The following is a 17,847-nucleotide window of genomic DNA, read 5'->3' as shown; positions in this document are numbered from 1 at the left end:
ATCCAATCATTGTAACATTAGATGTGGTGAAAAGCTAGGTGGTTAAACCACCTAACCTACTTGGGGCACTAAAAATATGTCACCTATGGTGATTTATTGTGTGGATGGGATGCATGGCTGCAAGATTCATATTAATGTTTATTCATTATTTTATCTCTCCACGATTATTACTTCTACAATGCATATGAATAGGGAATATCTTGAAGCAACATGGCCATCTTGAGCATTTCAAAGCAAAACAAGATATTAAAGTCTAACTATGATAGGGAAACACTTACAATCATGCATGCCTTGTGCAAATGGAGGTAATACCTCATGGAAAATAATTATTTTGTTAATACTTAATACTGATTATGATAGCCTAAAATATATTTTAAGTGAATAAACCTTGTCTCCTAAGTAATACAAATGAATTATAATGAGATCTGTGTTTTTGATTGAGATTCTATACAAAAAGCTGAAAGGTAGTGGAACTCTATATTAGTCCCTCTTTCACTAGAATTCAAAAAGTAAATTTTGAAGGAAAACTTTGATTCTAAGTTATTGGAAACGTTGCCCCCAGGTCCGTTTCAGCCAGGAAACGAAATGGAAACGCGGAAATACATACCGTACGACCTGGAAACTCGTTTTCGGCCGTACTGGCACATTTCACGCTGGGGAAACGTGGCCGGTATGACAGGAAACGAGTTTCCAGGCTGTACGACGACGTTTCCACTTCATATTGCGATTTTTCTTTTATTTTTTTCACTTCTAATTTTTTTATTGGGCGAATAAAATATCTTGTGGGTGATTCTGGATGCCTCTCTCAAGTTATAAAAAGACTCGCCTCATTCCCTCATCACACAATTGAGCAAGTCATTTTTCTTGGAGACGGACGATTTTAGCAAAGGAGAAAAGAGGAAGAGAGAAGTGGTTTCAACTAAGGCATTTTTAATAGTGAGCAAAGGAGATTTCAGCAGTAGCCTCATATATATAACAAAGGCTGATTTTGAGATTTTGATATATAATAAATGTTGATTTTGGATATTCCCAAATCGCTATTTTCATTATGTGATCATTCATGAGTAAATGTGATGTAAATTTAATCATAACGTTTAAACTTTAAATTTAATAAATTATAATGTATCATGTATGCTTTATGATTGCACATAACATTTCTTAAATGTCCTAAATTCTAATATATATATATATATATATATATATATATATATTGCGTTTCCCCGTTTCCAAAATTTGGGGTAATCATGTTTTGTACTCGTGCCCGTTTCGGAAACTCGTACCTGTTTCCTCGTTTTGTGCAACTTAGCTTTGATTCTATTGCTGTTAGACATGAGTGTTTTCAAAACAAACAACAACATTTGTCCATCATTCTTTTGGAAGGATATGGAGAAGGATATATATAAGTATGCCATTGAGTGTGATAAGTGTGAGGGAAAAAATAATGAGACAGTTGTATCCTTTGGGTTATTCCAATCATTACTTATTTTGGAGCAAAAGTAGCAGAAGTTTTAATAAATTTCATTACCAATCCCCCATAGGTGGAAGGAAAAACTAGTATGTTTGTGATTGTGATAGGTGTGAGGGAAAGAATAATGAGAGAGTTGTATCGTTTGGGCTATTCCAATCATTACTTATTTTGGAGTGAAAGTGGCAGAAATTTTAATAAATCTCATTACCAATCCCCCATAGGTGGAAGGAAAAAATAGTATGTGTGATTTTTTGATCAATTTACCAGGTATGCCCTCTTTATTTTAGTACCTTCCTAATACTCTGCCACACCTTCTTTAAGAATGTTTATAAGTTGCATAGGTTTCCTTAGGATGTTGTTCATGATTATGATCCTAAATTGGAATAACCTTAACCTTGAGTATGTCCATCATCCCTAGACCCATGTCACTGACAGTGCTTCCTCAAGGTATGCTACCCCATGAGAATCACGCTTCGAGTGGGAGCATCTAGGGAGTGCCCCTAGGAGTGTGCTGGGGACGACTTTGAGATGCTCCCTAGGATGCTCCTAGAGCCAAGGAGTGTGCTCCCTAGATGTCCTTGGGTGCTCTCTAGGCAATGCTCCTTGTACACATTGAACAATTACTTTGGTTTTTTGAGTAGGTTTGACCAAAATTGCTGGCAACAATTGTAATGATAAATTCTTATAGTAAAAGTTCCTTTATCTTTTCCTTGAATTCTTAACATCAACATTGATTTTTTTAGGATGTTAGAGAATAGTTCCAACTTCATTGGACTTCGTATGGAGAAAGTGGAATTTCAAATCCCATTCAAAGTTCAGCAGACTTAAGGTTTTCAGGATTTTAGGTTTGATGGGATTGCAGGATTTTCATTGGATTCTATCATGTATGAGGGCATGTGATTGGGATTTAATCAAGAGCACCAAGACCTTTACATACCCCAATGTGGGTGGTGTTTATTGTTATTAGTTGAACTCCTTTGTCATGGCATTAGCAAAAATATGTACCCTCCACTCAAACCAAAACCATTGATTATGCATTTTAAGCTTTTTCTACCACATTTTAAGGCTTGGATTAGGCAGTTTCATCAAAATTGGCCGGTGTCAACTGATGTCCCTAGAGGATCAGGGTAGAGGCAAAGGCAAGACGGGAGGTAGGATGAAGGATGATACTAATGATGAGGATCTCAATATAAGCAATGGTGGAACAATGCTTGTCATTTAAATGTTCTTGCTTGTTTATTCATAGTGCTTTCTTTCAATGTTTCTTTATAATCATGAATGCACTATGGATGACATTTCTAACTTAATAATAATGTGGTATTCATCTATGAGTAGCACAAATATTCTTCTCCAACTAATTTGGTATTTTGCATGTTATTTTTGAATCTAAATTTAATACACACATAGATGGAGTGGGAGCATTTTTGGGAATAGAGCATCTTTATATTTGTTTTTTTTTGAAATGGGACTCCCAGTGCTCTCGAAAATGCTGCCACTCTGTTCTGTGTATTGGCAACATAGCCCTAGAATGATAATCACGAAAAGAATAAATAGGTGCCTTGAAGGCTACTTGAGAATTTTTGTGACTGTCAAGCAATGTCGGTGGTAGAAATGGTCACATCTGGATGAACGACAGTGCAACACGATCTACTATACCTCTGCCAAAATGACACTGCTTAAACTATATAGTATTATATAGATGTAAACTACTAGTTTTGTGATGACATAGCTTCTAATTTAAAGGGCCCAGAGGTTAGGGATTTTCGGAAGGAATATAAGGAAATTATCTGACTCATACACGAATGCTTTTTTAATACTCGTAACAAGTTGAAGCAACAAGGTGATCTGCACTGTATTGAATAAGAATCAAAGTTGGAGATTGGGTCTATGCATGCCTTCGACCTTAAAACGAAAATTACTTGAAAGATTAAAAAAAATCAGATGTTGCTTCTGCAATTTAATGGTCCCTTACCATATTCAAAAAAGGATTGGAAAACTAATTCGTATGCCTTGGATATCCCTAGCAAAGTGAAATTGCATGACATCTTTCAAGTACCTATATGAAAGGGAAATTGGGTATGGAAACTTCTTTTTCAGGCTGAACATCTAGTGTTTGACAAAGAAGGAAAATTAGGGGCTGTTGTGGTGGCTACAACCACCCTCCAAAATTTTGCCTTAGCTTCGTTTTGCAACCTCCCTACCAACCTTTCACAACAACATGTCTTGCTTCGTCAAGTACACAAGCTTCAGTGATTTTCTTGCAGAAAGACAGCCTGTCCATCAAAGCTTGTTGCATTCCCCTCATAGGTTGTTTCTCCAGACTTGGTCTAGCTACAGGGTGAACAGCTCCCTCAAGAAATTGCGCAATTTTGGAGGGAAACCAACCTTCCCTCTAGAAATTGCGCAATTCTGTCTGGCAGCCTGCTGGGCTCTAGAATTGCGCAAAGCTGCCAGTCAAGCATCATTTAGAAAATTGCACAATTCCTCCTTGCAGGTCTGCTCATCCCAGGAACTGCGCAATCCTGGGTAGTAGTTAGTTGCTTTGCCCAGAAATTGCGCAAATCTCTTGGGCAGCCAGCGCAACTCCTTCCCAGAAATGCCCATTTTTTCCAAGCAGTTGAGCAAGCTCTTGCATGTGCAGTTGGCTTGATCGGTTCCACCCGGGACCAAGAAAACTTGACTTGCGTGCATGGGTTGCTTTTTCCCGGAATAGAAAAACCAACATGAAAAAAGAATCCCTAGATTTTAGGGAGCTATTTTTAGCAACTGGAGGTTACATGCAAAGATCGTTTTAGAATCTTTCCTCCAAGTGTCATTTTTCCTAGATTTGTGACATGTGCATCATGAGCTTTCAAACTTATTTATTCGATGCATCAAAGCTCATTTATTCACATCAATTTTGGAGCTCTGACATCCCACAACACATCTATGACTCTTCGACACATCCAACTCAACTATTCATGGGTAAGTGGTCTCAACTTGTCTTTTGTAGCATTTCTGTCGCTTTTGTGTTTTCTCTTGTGTGAGTGCTGTTTGCTTGGTTTCTTTGAACGCTTGCTGTTGTTTACATGCATACTAGCTTGTACTAGCATCGTTTCAGTTTTCATTAGCATCTCACCATTGTCACATTCATGAAACTGTTTTGCATGAACGATCACCGATTCAGAGACCCACTTTACGTTTTCTGAATCTTTCATTCACTTTTTGCATGCACGATCATTTGCTTCTGCTTACACCCAGTATCGCTATGCATTCACCATCACATTTGCTTTCAGTTGCCCGTTGGCAGGTTTGGGCAGCCTTGACCCCGACTCTGTCTTCCTCTTAGGAAATGCACATTTCTGTCCAGGAGATGTCCTCTAGGTTTGCATTGCGCAATTCTAAGAGACAGTGACTGCTGGCCCAGAAAATTGCAGAATGCAGTCACTGGGCCTACAACCATTGCCAGCTGAAAGAAAATTGCGGAATGTAGTCACTGGGCCTACAACCATTGCCGGCTGAAATCGCGCATTGCGCAATTCCAACAGCCAGTCACCCAGCCTGGATTGCGCATTGCGCAATTCCAACAGCTAGTCACCTAGCCTGGATTGCGCATTGCGCAATTCCAACAGTCAGTCAGCCTCCCCAGACAACCCAGGTTTCCTTTTGTGTAGTTCTGGCAGCCAGTCAGCCAGCCTCCCAAGGGAAATTGCGCAATCCCTGCCAATCAATCCCTAGGTATGTTGCATGTCTTTCCTCAAGTTTGCATTGGTTTTCGATGACAGATTTCTTGCCATTCATGTCACTTTGTCTCTAGATCTAGCAGGTGTTCGTTCGCCTCTTTGCAGTGCAGGTTCAATGGCCTCCAAGAGAGCAGGATCAAAAGACACCGACAGAAGTGTAACTAGAGCAACAGTTGAGTGTTCGCAATTCTACCAATCTATGAAGATACCAAGTTGATTCTAGACAAGGACATCAAGCTGAAATGGCAAGAAGTCAACAATGAATTTACAGACACATTTGGGGAAGACCTCGAAAACCGCCAGGTGTATGTGAACATCCACAAGTTCGGCTTGTACCACATTGCATGTAGGGATCCCGTGTTCCCATGCGCAGATATGATACATTGGATCGTCTCGCACACTGATCCTGAGATGATGACATTGAGCAGTGTCAGCGGGACGGAGATCGCTACCTTTAGGGCGCGAGATTGTGATGAGATGTATCAGATGTCGGAGCCCGTGACCATCATGGAGACTCCCTTCAACTGACCCAACAACAATGCCAACTCTAGAGACATTTTGAAGAATTGGGTGAAGGAGCTGGCTAAATTCAGGATGACACCCAACCAGGTCTACAAGACGAAGATATTGCGGAAGGTGTATCAATACTTGGTCATTTTTGCATGTCGACTGTATGGCCAAGAAGGCACGGAAACCTTCCCACATAGTTGGACGATCACGCTCGACCAACAGGCTAGAGAGGGCAAAGCATGTAACTGGTTCGACATGTTGGCTCATCAGCTGAAGGAACAAGTAACAAGGGCTCGACAACTGCCCAAAGGTATGCAAGCATAAATCTACATGTTCGCCTACATCTTGGATGCAATCTGCGCCTGACAAGAGTTCCCGAGCCTGAAGTAGGCATGGACACCGGTGAAGATTGCTGTGAACACTTATTGCAAGATGTCGTCCGAATGCAGCTTTAGAGGAGTCATCACATGGTTATCCGATCATTTTGTCACCCCGGTTTACAAGATGATATTCGAATAGGATCCACCCTGCATGTTGAAGGTAGCAATGGAGGCACTGATAGACATTGTTGATTGGTATGCCTCATCGTCCGACACCTTCATACGGATGTACAACGCGAAGAAACCTCCGCATGTTCTATCGAAGTTTGCCTTGGACATACTCGTCATGCAGGAAGTAGCATATCACATCTCGGCAGGATTGACAGCTAGGCTGCACCGGAAGAAGAAGGCACCTTGGCCCGCTCTTCCGTTGCGCATTGGGTTATATGAGATCCGGAGTTTCAAGCATGCGGATGTCGAAGCAGAGCAGATGAAGAAGTATCCATTCGACCTCCGAAGTTATAATCCATATGACCCGCATTGTCTTGTGAAAGATCACTGCGCGAGAGTATAGTTCAACTGGATCCACGGGGCATGTCATTGGGTGGAGGAGGACCCATGGAGATATTGTTACAACTCCTCCAGACTCAATGAACTGGTCGACTTCGCTGTGGAATGGTTAGCGAAGCAACGTGAAGCAGCATCCTGGAGAGCACCAGAAGCAGCAACAACAACAGAGGTGAACATACTAGTGCGTGACAAGGGCAAGAGGAAGATTGTCGATCGCATGGAGGAAGAGCAAAGCTGCAAGTTCCGAGCAGATCCACTTGTGGAGAAAGCAGCTATGGCTATAGAGGCGAAGAGGCAACAACGCGATAAGCGAAACACCAAAGGCAGAGAGAGAAATAAAGAATGAGGAAACGGAGAAGGAGTTGCATGAGTTGAAGGAGCAACTCCGGAAGGAATAGGAGCTGCGCAGATAGGAGAAGGAAGCGCAACAAGAACAGGTACAACAGGGGTGCATCTTGTGCAGAAGGATGAAACAACGCCCATACAAGTAGTGGACTCATTAGAACAGCTGGCATCAGGCAAACAGGGTGAGCCATCGCAGGAGTAGGACTTCGCTCAGGAGATAGAGCGAGCACTTGAACAAATGGATACGGATATGGAGCGACAGGAATTAGAGCAAGACATCGACCTCATGCCTCGCCACCAAGAGGTCAACCCACCAGCTTCATCACATCCAGAAGACGAGCAAGTCCTAAGCGACCAAGGAGACACTGAGATCCTTGGAGATTAGCCAGAAGGAGAGATGCACAACATCTCATTCGACGAGTCTCAACATAGAGTTGTGCAATCTCGTAGAGTGTCGACTCCGGAAGATCATACATCTCCTGTGCAGTATGAGGAACGAGTGATCGTGTCTGACGTGTGCAAACATCCAGTTGCATTGGCCGATGCTACCAGAGTTTATGTCGAAGCTCGAGTGTTCGCTTTCTGATAGCTGAGAACGAGCGAATGGCGAAGGAGCTACAGACGGCCAAGTAGGGAGGAGAATTGGTTACAACATCCGCCCGAGCAGAATTGAAGAAGGCAATACTAGATGAAGTGTTGTCCCTTGACACAGTCATGCAGGCATTGTATTCCAAGTTTGGTACCGTGCATAAGGTAGTTGTCCATCTCAACGGATGGCAACAACGATGTGCTAGGAGAGCACGTATCTTGTCGAACGTGCATGCTGCTGTTGATTACATGCAAACATGGATGATGAGATACAAGGGAGCCCTGCTTCACTTGCCTAAGATGATGAAGCCCAGAGTGATCGAGCTGAAGGCACGCATCCGGAGTTAGATGCAGAACTATGAAGAGCTCATCACTAGTCTACAGGTTTCCCATGCGTATTCAAGAGTATGGATGTTGTGGTGCGCGCACATGCGATCCCATCTATTGGGACTCTCACCCAGGTGAAGACAAAGGCATAGGTCCAACTAGAGCTTGACTCGTACTTTGACGAGTTGATGTGCATAGCCACCAACCCAAACTTGCCAATCAGTGCAGACATCATGCACAAGTATGAAGCGCATACTTCTTGATGAACAGAAATATATGTATAAATATTTTACTAAAAATTGAATAGACAGATGATGAGTGTTTACAAAATGGGATTCCTGGCTTATATACCGCAATGGACACCCTTCGGGGAAAGGGCATGATCGTGCCCTTTCATCTAATTTAACTGAAAATTAAATAATAAACCTAAACTAACTAATTTTTACATAACATTGCCTTCCTCTCGAAAGAATGCTTTGTCCTCAAAGCATACGTAACAACGGATGTTGATGACAAAACGCTTCATTCTCCCAAGAAGCATCTTCTTCGGTAAGTTCTTCCACTTGATCAGATATTCCAAGATGATCAAGGTCCCACACTTTAAAAGGTCTTGGATTAATCTCTCAATTTCCGCTTTTTGGTGATGTGAATATCGGTATGGCTTGATGTTGACGGGGTCTGATCTTGCCTTGACGTCTATTGTATGCTCAATTTCCCTATTAGGCGACATCTTCATAGGTCGGTCTTGAAATACTTTTTCATGCTTTCGAATCAGATCTTGTATCTCTGGTGACTCTTCTCTGGTCATATTTGCAGATAACATTTCTAATTGGTGACATTGTACTACATAAGCAGGTGCTCCTTTTCGACTCAACTTCATCATCTGAGACGATGATACAACTTGATTTTCTGGTGCTTGGAATCCGTGTAGTTTGTACTTTTGACCTCCCTAGTTGAATTTTATAAATTGTACTTGATGGTTGGCGGCATAAGTACCTAGAGTTCGTAGCCATTGGATACCTAAGACTACATCTACTCCTCCTCACAGTACCATGAAGAATGGAGACTCTAGGTTAAAGTCTTGAATCTGCAAATTGACCTTATGGCATTTCCCCACCTTTTCAATCTTCTTACCGTTAGCTACCATCACTTTCATGTTTGGCAAGGGAAATGAAAAGATATTGAGTTTCTTTGCCATGGTTGCATCTAAAAAATTGTGTGTGCTTCTAGAGTCGATGAGAACCGCTACGTTGTTCTTCTTTATGTGTCCTTTTAACTTTAAGGTCTGAGGTTGTGATATACCTGTCATGGCTGATAATGACACTTGCGGAATACTCCTGTCATCTAATTCTGGTGAGAATTCTGGGGCATCTTCTATTTCTTCTATGTGAGAACCTTCACTGTTTGAAATTTGAATCATTGGTTGCTTCACAATTATATAGGTTTTTTAGTTCTTTTCCTTTAGCACATCTATGTTTGGGGTCCCACTTCTCACCACAACGTTTACATTTACCCTCTTTTATCCTTTGCATTTCCACATTAGATTTTTCATCTTCACGATGATGTGGTGGAACATATCTTGTATTATTTGAGTCCACATACTGGGGTATCCTTCGTCTTACATATGTTTTCTCTGCTTTTGACCAAAATATTGGTTCAAATTTCTTTTTGGCTGTTTTTGCTTTTCGTCTTGCTACTTCTATTGATGTAATGTCATGCATCTCAAGTTCTGCTTGTAAATGGTTTTGAGTCCCGAGACGTATGACTGAATTAGATGAGATTCTGATAACCCAGGTACTCGTGTTACTAAGGTCTCCCATTCTTGAGTGTATTCGTCCACACTTCCTTTTTGTCGTAATTTGATGAGTTTTGAAAAGAACTCTTCTTCCTTTACACCTTGGAATCTTTTAAAGAACACATCCTTAAATTTTCTCCAGCTAATGACGTGTCTTGTCTTTTTCCACCACATATACCAATTATATGCTTCTCCTTCCATTTTCATGGATGCGTGCCGAAGCTTTTCCTCATCGTCATTGATGTCATATATCTCAAAGTATTCTTCTGCTTTATTTATCCATGCAACATTGTTTTTTTCCTTTCCATTGAATTTAGGCATCTCAACTTTTGCCCTTCACTGGTATGTTGCTAATGGTTGAGCGAAAAAGGGGTGTTATACCCATTAAATATAATGTTATATACGTGTAATGTATTATTATCCAGAAGATATTTATTATTACATTGTTACACTATACATGTTGAAGTGCATGAATTATGTATATTTCCTGGTATGGAATACATAAATGCTATAGTTCATAGCTATCATTCCTCTTGTATCATTCTCTAGCATTTGTATAATTTATTTCTTATTTTTTATGTGCATGTGATAATATTGTTTCTAAAATCCTCATGTATATCTAAACGTTCATGTCTTTGTATCCATAGCTGTATTTTTATCCTTGTACGTGAGATCTTTTTTGGTTCCTACCTATGCATTGCATCTCATTATTGCTTAGATCATTTGCCTTTGGAATTCCAACAATGGATTCTCTTGATAAAAGAATAGTGGTTTAATAATTGACATGATGTGAGGAGAGATGGAAATTTTTAACATAGATGTTACTCTTGAGTGGTAAAATTTCACTTTCCCATGCCAATCTTGAGAAGTTATTTTTTGACCAAGAGAGATGGATAATTGCATCTCATTATGGGAAAAATCATATTATACCTTGACTTGTGGATTCCACAAGTCCACAATCCCTATTGATCGTTATTCAACTTATAGAACTATTCGAGAATATTATCTTCTTGAATCAAATAGCCTTGCCTTAAAATTGGTAATAATTTTGGACGATGAGCCCGAGCAGTGTACCTGGATGCTATGGAGGCAAGAGTTAGGTTCCAGAAAGATGTCACCTTGGAGTACACGGACACCATTGCGGACTATTGATCTTGGCATCATTTCGCTACTGTCGATCATCGAGAGGATGTCGAAGAGTTAGACTTCCCACGGTTGTCCGAGTCATAGTGATGTCTTGCATGGCTTGCTCAAGCCATTTTGTCTCACATGGGTACATGTGCATTGTAATGTAACGTCTTGTCAAGTGTAAGTTCAAGTGTCGATAGTTGGATGTAATAGTCATAGAGTAGATGAAGAGTCATGAGGGTAGATGAACTGTCACAAAGGGGAATGTCAAGGGTCACCCCACCCTTTGCTATAAATAGTCCCTCATAACTCATTGTAAAGGCTTTTGGTCAGCCAAGCTTCGATAGGACTTTCTTAGAGAAAGCTTGGACAATATTGTAACGCGCCTTGGCTTCTCCACTGCGCAGAGCTAGTATATCTCTTTGGAGGAGCAGGCGGTTGTGGCTGTAACGTTCCACTATTGGAACTAGTGGTTGGACATGGATGTATTGTATGACTAGAACTTACACTTCTTAATATAACAGAGCCAACACGTTTTCATGCATATGTTGTTATTGTAGTTGGACTATTCTGGTTGCTGTAGCAATGTATGTTATTTAACTTACGCATTTGTGTATGAACTATTTTGTATGCAATTGTATGAATCTTGTTGCAGATGTGCTGTTGGTTTGAACATCACTTTGGATTGCTCGCTATCTTGCTTTCCAGCCGGTGATGCATCTTTGCTCGTGTGTTCCCTTCCAAGCCGAGTACTATTACAGGTTTCCAAGGGGCACACTCACTCCCCATGTGTTAGAACCTCTCATGCACCTTCCTTGACTCGCTGTAGCTGTCACACCCTTGCTACCAATAGGGACATCTTACTTGCCTCTGTGCGAAACCGCAATCAAGGCATTACCGTACGACCCATTGTTGGGACCCCTACACCAAATGGTCTGAGGTCTAATTGGGACTTCTTACCGGGGAGATCCCCTGACATGTTGGCGGATCCAACACCGTCAATAGGGCCATAAGGAATCTTGAATATCCACATAGAGCTCTGGGATTCCTAACATATCACTGAACATCTCAAATGGAAAAATTTGCTTGATGACAGAGCTACCTAGGAGAGAGAAACTCTGCAAACATAGAAACTGTTCTTGGTTATGCTTTGAGGTCAAAGCATTATAGGAGGGGATGATTTATTATATACCCATTAAATATAATGTCATATACGTGTAATGTATTATTATCCAGAAGATATTTATTATTACATTGTTTACACTATACATGTTGAAGTGCATGAATTATGTATATTTCCTGGTATGGAATACATAAATGCTATAGTTCATAGCATATCATTCCACTTGTATCATTCTCTAGCATTTGTATAATTTATTTCTTATTTTTTGTGTGCATGTGATAATATTGTTTCTAAAATCCTGATGTATATCTAAACGGTCATGTCTTTGTATCTATAGCTGTATTTTTATCCTTGTACGTGAGATCTTTTTTGGTTCCTGCCTATGCATTGCATCTCATTATTGCTTAGATCATTTGCCTTTGGAATTCCAACAATGGATTCTCTTGATAAAAGAATAGTGGTTTAATATTTGACAGGATGTGAGGAGAGATGGAAATTTTTAACATAGATGTTACTCGAGTGGTAAAATTTCACTTTCCCATGCCAATCTTGAGAAGTTATTTTTTTGACCAAGAGAGATGGATAATTGCATCTCATTATGGGAAAAATCATATTATACCTTGACTCGTGGATTCCACAAGTCCACAATCCCTATTGATCGTTATTCAACTTATAGAACTTTTCGAGAATATTATCTTCTTGAATCAAATAACCTTGCCTTAAAATTGGTAATAATTTTGGAAGTGCAACAAAAATATTAGTCTAGTATAAAACAATGGTGATGCCTGGGTCTGCCTCTAGATCTTCCTTGGAATCAGCATCAAGGTTAGCATTTGATCATCCACCAGTGGATACCAATCACCATGTTGATCATCCACCAATGGCTACCAGTCATCAATAGATTTCTACTCGTGCAAATTAACAGCATTACAATTACTCCTTATTCTTCTGTTATCAAAATATTATAGAACTCATTGACTTGGAAGATAAATTTGGTAAGTTTTAGAGAAACTGTTGTATAAACAGAGTAAACAATATGCTATCAAGAATGACCATAACACTTATTGTTATACGTTCATTGGAGGTGTTGCTATTCACTTGCAGTACTGAAAATCCATGTAAATCATTGATACTTTTCAGGACTGCAAAGACACTTTATAAGTTTATTGTAAGATGCCATTGACATGCAGGTAAATGCTTATTACATTTTTATATCAACCCAGAATTGAAAATTTTCGCCATTCTTGAAACTAGGCCTAGAGACACTGCCCACAAAACCCATTTGCTTTATTTAGTTTTCTCTGTAGCACACAGAAATTCTCAAGAGTATACTCTCAAAATCAGTTTCTGATTTTTTAAAAGACCTAGCTCTTGTGATGTTTTAAAAACTGGAATGGTCACAAAGTCTACTAAAGCTGGTAATCTGTTATGCTTTTTTTGTTTTTTTAACATAGGGAATATTTTAGGGGCTAAATTTTGTCCATGGGCTAATTTTCCATGTTTTTCTTGAAGGAAGATTCTCCAATTTTCATTTTTTTCATTTTTATTTTTATTTTTATTTATTTATATAAATGATTCTCCCAGATTCTACAGGATAAGATTATATTACCTTAAAAATCATCAAAATTTTCAAAAATTAATATGCAATCCTTAGAAATTTGAATATTTTTACAAAAATATTGCCAAACATTTTATAGTTTGCATATTAATGACTAGCAAGACTCGCCAAGGTTTCTACACTTGAAAATAAATTTCCTTCTTTAGAATTTTCACTGTTTAAACAGGTCTGTTTGTTGATTTTTCATGCAGATAAACATTTTTCTATGACTAGCTTCTGTTATTTATTTTAAACTGAAGCAATTTCCATCATATTTTGCAATTGAAGAAGCTACTATGATTTTTCCAGACTACGGCAAAATCTGCGTTTTTTCTTTCAGAAAGAGACTTCTCTCAACAGTTTACTACTAGAAATAGAAAATTCAATCCAATTATACATGTGAAGATTGGGATTTTCTCATTCCAATATCAATTGATGGTATATTCGTATTTTTGGTTAAACGGAAAGTTTGACATAGCTTATTCACAGGATGATGGAGCACGGTTTGTTATCTCCTGAGAAGGCGAAGAAGGCATTCAACAAAAAGCAGAAAAAACAACAAAGAAAGGTAGGAACACCAGTGAAATCATCATCTGTGAAGGAAGCTTGTCACAGTCCAGAAAAGAAAAGTTCTCAAAAAGATGTCTCCAAAGCTTCTTCAAAATCCAAGAAAAAGAAATCTGATGTTTCTGATGAAGATAGTGATGATGAACTTATTATGCCGAAGAAAAAGTTGAGGATGTCTTCTTAATTGGTTTATGGATTTTGACATGTCTCATCTTCTTCTTCTGGAGTGATTGGTGGGTTGTTGTGTCATAATTTTCTTTCTGTTGCTTCTATAACTAATTTTACAGTACATATTTGCAAAGCAAAGTGGCCCAGAGTTTTCATTGCCTCAGTTTGAACAAATTCATTGCAATCTTTTGTAATTTTGGAGTATCATGTTATATGAAAGAGATTTGAACTGGTCATAAACAGAGGTTCAACGATAGAATTACCTTCATCCTCGGAAATTAGTGGATCATGGATTACGAAATAGGCTTAGAATAATTCTTTTATAACCAAAACTTGTCAAATTAAATGTGACACCGGTCTAATTTTTTGTTTAAACTTCATATTACACATCCATGTTTAAGTTTGTTAATGTAGATTTTGATACAAAAGCTTAAATATCTTTTCCAATTTTGTAGCTAAAAAGGGAAGTCATTTTGGTAAGAAACACCTCATCTGTTCTTGTTTTTTGATCTGGCCCAAAGTTATTTATCAAATAGCATTTGTCATTGACATTCTTTCTGTTAATTTTCTTGAAACTCTGCAACTACTTAGATGAATTTACTGAAAAATCAAGGCAACTGAAAACTGAAACCAAGTTTAACTTTCACCAAGATACAGAGTTTCTTAACATTCAACATGCAGCGGAAAATACTTGAGATAAAAACACATGCACACACATAAATTTGACACCAGTGTTTTACCCAGGAAACCCAAATGGGAAAACCTGCTTTCTTTGTTGTGGGCTTTTTATTGATTGTTCTTTGAGCAAATAGATCTTTTACAAATTCAGTATGCTGCTACTGCAGCCAACAAATAGCCTCTAAGAAATTAATCTCAGCTCCACAATTGCTCTCGCCCTGCTCCTGGATCTGCTCTTGGCCTTGAGAAGATGCTCTCGGCCCTGCCTCTTGATCTCGGCCTGCACACACAATTGTTTCCTGCTGAAACTAGGCTTGGTTTCTGCTCTTCGAATTTTGATCTTCGCTCCTCAACCAATGTGCTTTGCCAACAATAAAGAATCATCAATCTTGCGCCTTCGTCCTTCTCTTGCCTTAATAAACTTTCGATCCATGCAGAGAAGGCAAGTTCAAATGTTTGTTCACACTAGTTCAACGAGTTCCTTTTGTCAGTTAACTACAGCAAGTCTCAATTACTCTTTGACTAGCTCTCAGTTAACTAGCTCAAGTTGCTCCTTGATCAAGTCTCAATTACTCTTTGAATAGCTCACAGTTAACTAGCTCGAGTTGCTCCTTGATTTCCTCTAGTTGTGAATTGAGTTAATTGAGGACTTAACTCGTCCTTTCTTCACTTGTCTCTAAAGTCTTAACTTGCCCTAACTTGAACTGGACTTTGCAGTGTTAACTCGTCCTAACTGGACTTGTCACTACCACCTCATCATATAGTCTGATTGAAGAAGACTCCAATGAATTGAAGCTCGAACACTAGGCATGCAATCTACTAATGACGATTCCAGTGAACTGGAAATCGACTCATCATACTGGAGTCTATCTCATGAATTCACATTCATGCTTTAGATAAAGACATCTCGAGGTCCTTACTGGCTAAGGCACAAGCTAGAAGACCTTCCTTCATTGTATTTTCAACACTCGCTCTTAGTGAGGAAGGGATTCTGTACAACTCCCAATTTATCTCTGCAAAACACGAACTTGCCTTTTCACTAAGGCCTTTGTCAAGATATCTGCAACCTGCTCATCTGTGGGAATGTACGGTAGCTTTACTATCCCTTTCTGCACAGTCCTTGAGATGATGGTACTTGATCTTGATGTGCTTGGACCGGTCATGAAAAACTGGATTCTTGGAGAGCTTAATGCAACTCTAATTGTCACAATGAATCATGGTGGGCTCCAACTTCTGCCTTTAAAGGCCCACACACAACTTTCTCATCCAGATGGCTTCACATGCTGCCACGCTAACAACTATGTATTCAACCTTTGTTGAACTAAGTGCAACTGATCTCTACTTCCTACTGAACCAGGAAATAACCACTGACCCAATGCTGAAGACGCAACTTGAAGTATTCATCTGATTTGTGAAACTCCTTGCCCAATGTGCATTTATGAAGCCCTCAAGCCTCACTTTGTCAACTTGTCTGTACCATAACCCATAATTTGTTGTACCATTGAGATACCTCAAGACATGCTTGGCAGCAACCTAGTGAACTCTGGTAGGGTCCATCATGAACTGGCTCAACTAGTTCATTGCAAAACATATGTTATGCCATGCGTTGACTAAGTACATCAATGACCCAATGAATTGCCTATACAACGTGACATCTACTTGCTCTGCTCTACTAGTGTCCACCTTCCTCCAGTTTGTGATTAGAGGTGTGCTCATGGGCTTGTAATCCTGCATAGGAAACCTCCTGAGAGTCTCTGTAGTGTACTTCCCTTGTTCCAAGAAGATATCCCCATCACCTTGCCATACCTCCAGCCCAATGAAATAATGCATAAGCCCTATGTCCTTCATCTCAATCTCTCTTGCAAGATTTGCCTTGCAATCCTAGATCAAGTTGTCTGCTCCATTAAAGATTGAGATTGTCAAATAAAGCACTAGAATGAGCGGAAGCCCTCCAACCATGATGTAGTATAGGTTGGCATTTGCCTCACTCTTAGTTAAGCCTAATCCCCGAAGGTAGTTATCAATGCTAGTGTACCAAGCTCTTGGTGCTTGCTTGAGCCCATAAATAGCTCTCTTCAGCAAACAAACATGACTGTCTATGTTGGAAGTTTCAAACCCCTTTGGCTGCTCCATATAAATCTCTTCCTCAACCACCACGTTGAGGAATGCTTTCTTGATGCTTATTTGGTGGATCTTCCACTCCATCTGAGCTGCAATTGGCAGAATTGTCTTGATGGATGAATAATGAGCCACTGGGGAAAACGTTTCATCATAGTTGATGCCCTCAACTTGCGATAAGCCCTTGGCCACAAATCTGACCTTGTACTTCTCCGCACTCCCATTTGTTCCATGCTTCACCTTGTACATCTAGCGTGAGCCTACCATTGATTTTCCCCCTGGACGTGGCACAATCTCCCAAACATCGTTCTTCATGATGGAGGAATATTCCTCCATCATGGCATCCCACTAAACCTGTTGAGAGGCTCCTTCCTTGTAACATGATGGCTCAGTCATCAGTGCCATGTACTCGATGTACCTCTATGGTTGCTTGCTCTACCTGAATGTAGAGTTGGGAGTCTCAACTTGCTCGTAGGTCTCTTGAATCAACCTTTTGGCCCACTTGATTCTCTTGCTCCCTGTGTTGGTAGTCGCTAACTGACTCGCTGCTTCCACTCGTCTTGGTCTCTCCTCCTCATTCTACAATGAGTTCTTGTCATCCTTCTATACGACCTACTTGCCACTTCGCTGAGATTCAATCCGTGGTACTGGCTAAGGCTCTTGCTTGGGAGTGAGAAGCTCCTCCTAAGGCAGTCCAACCTGCTCTAGCTATGCTGCAGTTCATCCTCTTAGCCACCCTATTTTGCTGAGAGTTATGGTGTGCTATAAGCTCTCTCCTGATGCCCTCCTTGGCACACACGTCCCTGAAAGCATTGGAGACATA

General features: G+C 39.9%; 1 protein-coding gene across 1 annotated transcript in view; it reads left to right on the top strand.

Annotated features, from left to right (window-relative positions):
* Positions 1-14,353, top strand: part of LOC149191881 (uncharacterized) — a 90,426-nt gene extending 76,073 nt beyond the window's left edge. Inside the window, exon 4 of the mRNA XM_089406275.1 lies at positions 13,983-14,353. Coding sequence (XP_089262401.1) covers positions 13,983-14,244 — 262 coding nt within the window. The 3' untranslated portion in view covers positions 14,245-14,353. The remainder of the gene's footprint in view (positions 1-13,982) is intronic.
* The last annotated feature ends 3,494 nt before the right edge of the window (positions 14,354-17,847 follow it).

The sequence above is a fragment of the Pinus tabuliformis genome, chromosome 2_2, assembly GCF_031772625.1.
Source record: "Pinus tabuliformis cultivar Carrire ecotype Pingquan chromosome 2_2, CPIR1, whole genome shotgun sequence".
NCBI lineage: Eukaryota > Viridiplantae > Streptophyta > Pinopsida > Pinales > Pinaceae > Pinus > Pinus tabuliformis.
This window is presented reverse-complemented; position numbering and strand designations above follow the sequence as displayed.